The sequence below is a fragment of the Mus caroli genome, chromosome 8 (assembly GCF_900094665.2).
Source record: "Mus caroli chromosome 8, CAROLI_EIJ_v1.1, whole genome shotgun sequence".
Taxonomy (NCBI): domain Eukaryota; kingdom Metazoa; phylum Chordata; class Mammalia; order Rodentia; family Muridae; genus Mus; species Mus caroli.
In genome coordinates, this window is record NC_034577.1 from 533,690 (window position 1) to 542,051 (window position 8,362).

The following is an 8,362-nucleotide window of genomic DNA, read 5'->3' on the forward strand; positions in this document are numbered from 1 at the left end:
ATACAAAAAAATTTCTCTTCTGTCATCACATCTAGGGTTGCTTCTTGACCATCCATGAAACTTCTGTCCCTTTAAAGACTCTTTTGATATGGTAGCTGAAGATGCCTCCAGGGCAAGAGATCTGGTGTGGATCCCTGAAAGCAGGAGGCAAACCCTGCTTCCCTCCCCTCCAAAATGAGATTTCCCCATCTGTCTCGACATCTTCCGGTAGGTGGGGATGTGTGGACACTTGGGAGGTCCAGCGCCCAAGGCTGTGGTAATCTACGTGAATCAACCAAGCAGAATGCATGCATCAGCCTCCCAGGATAAGAACCGGAGGAAGCCAGGTCACGATGAAGGTCAGGATCCTAGGGGTGGGAAGGGGAAAGGAAGAAGTGTGGCTGAAGGTGGGAGCAGTCAGGGATGGAAGAGCTCCTTCCTTCTAGGGGCCCCATAAATGCCTGCACTGCACAGAGCTGATTTTTGTCCTTCCTGCCCGATTGAGTTCCCCTACCGACTCCCCACATATCTAGATGAGTCTCAGCGGCTCCTCTCACCACCAAATCACACACAGGTGCCCAAAATCCTGACTACGAGAATATAACCTTGGCCTTCAGAAACAAGGACCAGCTCAAACTCAGCCAATCAACACCCACAAAACAAGGTGAGCGGACACTCCCTTGCCCACCCCCACTCCAACCTTAAGGCATATGTGGAGGGGGGAGGGAGTGCTGGGGACTGAGGTGGTGGCGATGGTGGCATTAAAGATGGTGATGCAGCTGTGGTTGTGGCTCAGTTGGTAGAGAGCTTTGCCCAGCATGTTCAAAGCCTTGGGTTCAATCCCCAGTTCTGTATAAACTGGGCGTGCACACCTATTATCCCCAAATCTGGGAGCAGAAGCCAAAGTCATCTTTGGCTACAGAGAGAGTTAGAAGCTAGTCTGGAGTACTAGAAACCCTAACTAGCCAACTAACTAACTAACTTGTGAGGCTGGAGAGGTGTGTGACTCGGTGGTTAAGTGGTGCTTCACAAGTGTGAGGACTATAGCGCAGATTCCAGTATCCACAGAACAAACCAGGTGTCCCGTGGCATGCCTGTAACCCCAGCACCGAGGGGCTGGACACAAGGAGGTCACTGGGGCATGCTGTTTTTCTTCCTTCCAGTGGCTCACAAATACCTGTACCGCTTAATCATAAAGCTGATTTTTGTCCTTCGTGACTGATTTATTATAACTCCCTAGATTGTGTTTCCCCACCTGGGAATAAACAGGAAGAGTCCGTGCCTCAAGGAAATAGGTGGCACGACAAAGGAGGATACCCCATGCTCATGTCTCCCTGTCTGTCTGTGCCCCCCTCTCCCACGAGTGATGGTATTAAGGTGAGGGTAGCTTTGTAGCTGAGGTGAAAGAGGCTGGGTTTCTAAAATGCTTCTGGCAGTGCTGTTGGCTGTGCATAATTTATTGAGAGGGATGTGATGGTCACTATGTAAGGAATACAAAACAAGTTGGTGGGGTTTGGCTCTGGGGCTCACACGTCCTATGTCTCTGTCCCAGCCAAGTTCAAGACATCCCTGGACACAGCCCAGTCCCCACCTTGGTTGTACAGAACCATTATGATGTTGTATGTTCTCCTCGCTCTCGTCTTTTTATCCTGCATCGTCCTCTCTGCTTTGGTCTTGGTGAAAAGTAAGTGATTTTGGAAGACGGGCCAGGGACGGGATTGCGGAATTACCACCAGTTCCTCTCCCTCCCCTCAACTCCACTTCCAAGGAGGTTAAGATGGAGACGGGGCCTTAAAGCTTTCCTACTCTCTCCTAAACAGATTCTGAGACATCCAAGGAGCTGTGGACCTTGAAAGCAGAGCTTTCGAATGGTGAGTGAGAGGCTCAGGGGAGGCCCATGATGGTGCTGGTGGAAACAGGAGAAGAATGGCCATCTTAACACCTCAAACTCCATGCCCTTAGTTTCAGACACCGTGTGGAATATCCGGGAGCTCCAGAGTCAGCAAACGAAGATTTGGGAAGCTGCCCAGAGGGACATCAAGGAGGTCAAGAAGACCCTTGGCACAGCCATGAGCAGCATCCAGACTGGAAACGACAGGCTGAAGACTGTGCCGGCAGGTGCTCCTCGCACACCTGTTCTCTTTGGATGAATGTGTTTGGATGTTCAGAACAAATAGGGTACTAGTTACTCAGGGAGTAAACAGGGCCCTGGTCTCTGGATTTGGAAGTCAACAAGAGATATTTCCTCTGAGCTAGAGGAGGGGGTGCTTAAGCACTAGTGGCGTTGTGGAGGTGACTCAGGAAAGCACAACATGGGGACCTGAGTTTGTATCCCCAGGACTCACATAAAAGCTGGGCATGGTGTCACAGTTCTGTAACCGCAGCCATCAGGTTAGAGCTGTGGTGGTAGAGATAGGCTGATATATGTGGTTTACTGGTCACCCAGTCTAATCAAATGGGTGAACCCCCAGGTTCAGTGAGAGGTCCTGTTTTTAAAAATAAGGTAGACATCTCCAAAGAAACACAACTGACTGATGTCAACCGCTGCTCTCCTCACATATGTGCACAAACAAGTGTACACATGTATGAATATAAACACATGTATACTGCACACACACACACATCACACCACACCATTACGGTGAACCTCCACTACAGGGATCTGCTTCACTCAAACTGGAAACTGCTAACGATGTCAGGCTTTGTTTGCAGCCCCATTCCAGATTTACCTGTTTCCTCTCCTCCCCCCAGACATAACCCAAATCAAGAAAACTCTTGAGGCGCTAGAGAAGAAGGCACAGCCTCGTAAGTCAGGGCCGGGGAGGTCGACTGCGGTGGAGCCCCAGACCTAGTGCTGGTCTGCCTGACCTCAGGTCTCTCCTCTCTTACAGAGCCCAGTACATAAGAGGACGCCACAGCAGTACCTGTGAGGACTCCGAATTGCACCTGCTAGTGAAGATGGCAGATGGGGGTGGGTACCGAGCTTGAGTGTGAACCTGCCGTGCATCCTCGTATAAAAAAGATTCTCCGCCCGGGGGAATGAGTGTTGAAGAGGTGTGTATGCAAATGAGCATTTGGGGTTTCATGTATTCAAGGAGAAGGGTTTATGGTGGAAAGAGAACATGGCATTCACAGCAGGTGTTACTCTTTATGGGCCACATAGGTGTACGCCCTGTATAGGCGTGTCCTGGTTGGCAGCTATTCCTGTGAAGTCCCCAAAGTGTAAGTGACATGTAGGACATGCCTCCCCATTCTCTTGCTCATGTATGTGTGCGTCTGGCTGTTCTGTATGTGTGTCACTGAAGTGGTGGGTGATAGACATCACCCTGGAGATGTGTCATGGCATGGGCCATTCCTAGTGTGCTTGGTCATGTCAGCTTGTGTGTTCAGGGCATGCACACAAATGTAGCCATCAATTTCTGCACTTGTATTTATGATTCATGAAGATAATTGCCAAGGGAAATGATATGACTCTGGAGCTGTTTTGGGGAGGCCTGTGGGACAGAACTTTGGGACCTGGTGGGGAGATTGGATTTAGGGCTTTGGTTTGGCGATGAAACAAAACACCCAGCCCTGGAAGCCAGGCATGGTGCAGCTGGACTGTAATTCCATCGCTAGAGAGGCTGATTGAGATAGGAGGATCATGAGTTCAAGGTCAGTCTGGCTACAAAAGTAGAGCTGGGGTGGGTAGTGAAATGGCTCAGCATGCAAAATGCACCGAGGCAGAACCTGACCTGAGTTTCATCGCTGAGGTCCACACAGTGGGAGCCCCACCTGCACACCAAGGTGCATGAAAGACACAATACTAAAATAATTAGAAAAAAATACCCAAAGGAATCTATGCCCTACTAATGAGACATGTTGTAAAAAAAATATTTAATAAAAATTTCCAGCGCAGGGTTCCTTCCCACCTTAGACCATTTGTGTTCCTGAATGAAAGACACAAACAATGCCATATATTTTAAAATATGCCTTAGGCAGCTCAATGGCTGAACAGCTGCCTATGGTCCATGCTGTTAGAATCCACTTTCCAACTGATAACTCCAAGTCATTACTCACTAAATTCTATGTTCTGTCTGGGCTGCTCTTAACTTCATTCAGCCAGCCCACATGGCCACGCTTTTATGGCTCTCCTCCCTCCTGCACCGTAGTCCTCTTCCATGGTGGCTCTCCTTCTCCCTCCCCTTCCTCATGGTCTCTAGCCTGGGGAAACTTCAACCCTGCCTATGTCATGTCTCTTCTCTCCAGTTATTGGCTGCTGGCATCTTTATTTGCCAATCAGAATTAATTGGGGGTGGGGTCCCTCAGGCTACCTGCAGATTCCAAATCTTGGAGGCCAGTCCTTAGCATTTTGACAAACAGTAAAAAGACAAAACCTCAGCAAGACACTTGCTCATCCATGAAATAGATGGTAGAACAGCCAGAAAATGGAAATAGCCTAGATGTCCATCAACTGGTGAATGGGTCATGAAAATGCGCTGCATATATACATGGCAGAATTTACTCAGCACCAAAGGAAAATGAAATAATGGCATCTTCAGGAAAATGGATGTGACTGGAAATCATTGTGTTAGGTGAAATAAGCCAGGTTGGAAACAAAACAAAACAAAGCACCCCAAACCAAAGACTGTATACTGTCTGTCTCTCCTATGTGGAGTCCAGCTTCCAATAGTGTGTGTGTGTGTGTGTGTGTGTGTGTGTGTGTGTGTGTGTGTGTGTTAGAATGGGTGCATGTAGAAACCACTAAGATGGAAAGATCCCAAGAGAGGGGTTGGGAGGGAAGCCTCACAGGAGAGGGGCTGGAGGGCAACAAACAGAGCACAGGCAGTAAGAGAGTAAAGGGAGGATCCTGAGATGGTTGGATCTAAGTGGGACTGGGGCCAGGAAAATGGGTGACTTAGTTAGGGTTTTACTGCTGTGAACAGACACCATGACCAAGGCAACTCTTGTAAGGACAACATTTAATTGGGTCTGGCTTACAGGTTCAGAGATTCAGTCCATTATCACAAAGGCAGGAGCATGGCAGCATCCAGGCAGTCATGGTGCAAGAGGAGCTGAGAGTCTTACCTCTTCATCTGAAGGCTGCTAGGAGAAGACTGGCTTCCAGGCAGCTAGAAAGCAGGTCTTTTTTTTTTTTTTTTTTTTTTTTTGGTTTTTTGAGACAGGGTTTCTCTGTGTAGCCCTGGCTGTCCTGGCACTCACTTTGTAGACGAGGCTGGCCTCGAACTCAGAAATCCGCCTGCCTCTGCCTCCCGAGTGCTGGGATTAAAGGCGTGCGCCACCACGCCCGGCTCAGAAAGCAGGTCTTAATGCCTACACCCACAGTGATGTACTTCCTCCAACAAGGCCACACCCACTCTAGCCAGGCCACACCTCCAAATAGTGCCACTACCTGGCCAAGCACATTGAAACCACCACAGTGGAGGAGCAGAGAGATGAGGGGATAGTCAACCCAAAGTAGGTATGTATGAAAATATCATAAAATAAGCTAATTAAAAATAGCAATAAAAGAGCAAATGCTCAGTGTAGATTTCTGCATGGCCTTGAACCTGTCCCTGGGGTGTGGCTGTTGGAGCAGACCCTTACCCTCCAGGGTGCACATGAGCATAAGTGTGCCTCTGTGTGCTTGCAGCCTAAGCCCTGTAATACGTCCCTAATTGTCTCTGAATACATGGATATATACGAGCCCCTAAGTGTGTACCCAGAGTGCGTATGTATAGCTGAGCACACCCCCACTAGTGTCTGAGCATCATGTGTCTCTTTCCACCATATATAATACAAATAAAGGAAACCCTGGAGTCATGTAGGGGTAGACAAATGCGTATAATAAGCCCAGGCCTAGGGAGGCATAGTGTGAAACTCTAGACTAGATGCAAGTCTGCCTGTCCTAAGGTCTCTCCTTTTCCCCCATAGTCAGCTGTAATAGAAAGACATCAAAATCAGACTCGGATGACTCTGTATTGTCCTTGCTAGTGAAGGTAGAAGGTGGGGGAGTTACATTAGGCTATGCATGCTAGCACATGCCTTTAGTCCCAGCATTTAGGAGGCAGCAGCAGGTAGATCTTTGTGAGTTCAAGTCCAGCCTGATATATAGAGTTCCAGTAGAGCCAGGGCTCTGTAGAAAGACTCTCTCACAACTACCATCACCACCCTAAAAAAGAAAGAAAAAGAAAGTGGGGGTTATCTTTTTACCCTAGTTTCAGTGTATATTATTTATTAATAGAAAAATCACTCATCACGATGAATGACATGGAAATATACCATGCAAGGCTGGAGAAACAGCTCAGAGGTTAGGAGTGCTTCCTGCAATTCCCAGGACCCTGAGTTCAGTTCTCAGCTCCCCTTTTGGACAGCTCACAACTGCTTGTAGCTAGCTTCAGGAGATCTGATGTTACCTCCTAACATGCACGCACACATTTTTTTTTATTTTAATAAATTTGGATGTATTTGTGTGCATGTCTATGTGTATGCCACATGTATACAGGTGCTTTCGGGAGGTCGTCTGGAGCTGGAGTTACAGGCATTTATGAATTGCCTGATGTGTGTGCTAGACATTGAACTCAGGACCTCAGGATTCACCATTTAAGTGCTCTTAATAACGGAGACATCTCTCTAGCCCAATAAATCTTATTTTTTTTTTAAAAGGAAATTCACCAAGCCTCAGATTCTAGGATATACATAAAAGAACATGTGCCCTAGGGCATGCACATTATCCTGAGACCAGAGGCTAACTGCCCTAGAAAAGCAAGAGATCATAGCCCAGTGCCAGCTAGAGTGTCAGGCACGATCCTGGTAGACACGCGCGCCCCCTTGTGGCAGTTTTCCGTACACCCCTGCTCCTCCCCGTACCTGCACGAAAAGCTCCCCCTTTAGGACTCCCCTTTAGAGCATTTTGCTAAAGATCCGGTGCAGTTTCCAGCCCTACCTGCACCGGCCTCATCCTTTCTCTGTGTATCTGCGCTGCGTCTCCTAGTCTATCTGCTTTGGATGGTCCTGCGGTGGTGAAGTGGAAGTCTCGAAGTCCCGGCCCTGGAGTAGCTCTGGTGGAGGGGTCTCCTAAGCATTCCGCAGAGCCCTCTTCCTGATGGCGACGTGTAGGACCGCCCATCCCCATCCATTCTTGCAAACCTGGGGCCTGGTGCGTGCACAGCGGGAAGGGCTCGGCTCCAATTCCATTTCACAAGAGTGTTCTTGCTTCACCCAGAGAGGAGTCCAAGGCTCCAGTTCGCTGTCCTTTACAGGAACCTTCTGCTACCAATCCCGCTTCTTGGTCTGCTGTGGCTTCATAGTCTCCTCTAGGAGAGATGGCCCTTGTCTCCTTCCTAAAGGGTTAATGTAGCCAGGCAGGTCAGGGTCCTGGCAAAGGACCACCGGAGAAGGCAGGTGATATACTTTTCTCTTCCATAATTTCTCCTTTCCCCTAGTATAGGTTGGGCTAATATGGTGTAGGCTACTCTATCCATCCCCCTCGCTTTTCCTTTCCCCTTTGGATGCTGGCCTGAGTATGCTTTTAAACTTCCTAACAGTCTGGCTTGGGGTTTCCTCAGTCCTTTTTCTAGAGCTCCAGTCCCATCAAGTGTGGCTGACCTCCATGACAGCGGATCTTCTTCATTCTCCTTTTGCAAAGCTTGCCTGCCCTGAGACTACAGGTTGCCAGCCCTGGGCTTTCCATTTTAAACTCGAATAAATTGCCCTGAAAATTCCATTTGAGTCAGTGTCTACATTTCTGACTTTTTCTTCTCTGTAGCCTAAGCTGACCTTAAACCAGACCCGTTGTTACAGATGGCATGGCTGTTGGCCGGGTTGGGGATTCATAGCTCACACATTTATGCTTTCACCTCTGAGTTATATCCACCTAGTTACAATCAGAGGGACCCAGGGCACTTCCACTCCGGCGAACACTAGAATATAAAAGGCCAGATCCTGTCTCCCCAGGCTTTGGATCCAACGTGACTTTGAGGTGCTTGGGAAATGTCTGTTGAATGAGGGCCAGTGAGAAGACTCAGAGAGTACAAGTGTCTTTTGGAGGGCAGTCATGATAGATCCCTTTTGGTGAGTGCTCCATAGCCTCAGAAATAGTGTCAGGCCTTGGGACTTTCCCTTGAGCTGGATCCCACTTTGAGCCTGTTGCTGGACCTCCTTTTTGGGAGTCAAGCAATCTTATCCATGGAGTTCCAGTGTCTTTTTTTCTCTGTCACTTTTTTTCTGTCATTGGTTCTTTTGAGACAGGGTCTTACTCTATAACCTTGGCTGGCTTTGAACTCAAAACCCATTCTGCTTTAGCTTCCTAAATGCTGAGACTACAGACCTGAGTCACTGTAACAGGTCTCTCTCTCTCTCTCTCTCTCTCTCTCTCTCTCTCTCTCTCTCTCTCTCTCTCTCT

At 48.4% G+C, this 8,362-nt stretch overlaps 2 protein-coding genes across 2 annotated transcripts; one reads left to right on the forward strand and one right to left on the reverse strand.

The window, feature by feature from the left end:
• The first annotated feature begins 261 nt into the window (after window positions 1-261).
• On the forward strand, window positions 262-3,786 carry Mcemp1 (mast cell expressed membrane protein 1). Its single transcript, XM_021171052.1, has 7 exons — window positions 262-338; window positions 554-643; window positions 1,532-1,663; window positions 1,800-1,850; window positions 1,942-2,097; window positions 2,731-2,784; window positions 2,871-3,786. The coding sequence occupies exons 1-7, from the start codon at window positions 284-286 to the stop codon at window positions 2,882-2,884; spliced, it is 552 nt and encodes a 183-aa protein (XP_021026711.1). The 5' UTR covers window positions 262-283; the 3' UTR covers window positions 2,885-3,786.
• Window positions 3,787-5,918: 2,132 nt separating this feature from the next.
• On the reverse strand, window positions 5,919-7,110 carry LOC115031734 (foxo1-corepressor). Its single transcript, XM_029480346.1, has 2 exons — window positions 6,905-7,110; window positions 5,919-6,130 (listed from the first exon to the last, which is right to left on the reverse strand). The coding sequence occupies exons 1-2, from the start codon at window positions 7,091-7,093 to the stop codon at window positions 5,993-5,995; spliced, it is 327 nt and encodes a 108-aa protein (XP_029336206.1). The 5' UTR covers window positions 7,094-7,110; the 3' UTR covers window positions 5,919-5,992.
• Window positions 7,111-8,362: the final 1,252 nt, after the last annotated feature.

Excerpts from the sequence above, each read along its gene's own strand:
- LOC115031734 (XM_029480346.1), bottom strand. The coding sequence starts at position 7,093 with ATGGGGATGGGCGGTCCTACACGTCGCCATCAGGAAGAGGGCTCTGCG. Across the intron at positions 6,131-6,904 it reads AAAGGATGAGGCCGGTGCAG|GGTGGTGATGGTAGTTGTGA; the intron begins GTAGGGCTGGAA and ends TTTCTTTTTTAG.
- Mcemp1 (XM_021171052.1), top strand. The coding sequence starts at position 284 with ATGCATGCATCAGCCTCCCAGGATAAGAACCGGAGGAAGCCAGGTCAC. Across the intron at positions 1,664-1,799 it reads TGCTTTGGTCTTGGTGAAAA|ATTCTGAGACATCCAAGGAG; the intron begins GTAAGTGATTTT and ends TCTCCTAAACAG. Across the intron at positions 2,098-2,730 it reads GCTGAAGACTGTGCCGGCAG|ACATAACCCAAATCAAGAAA; the intron begins GTGCTCCTCGCA and ends TCCTCCCCCCAG.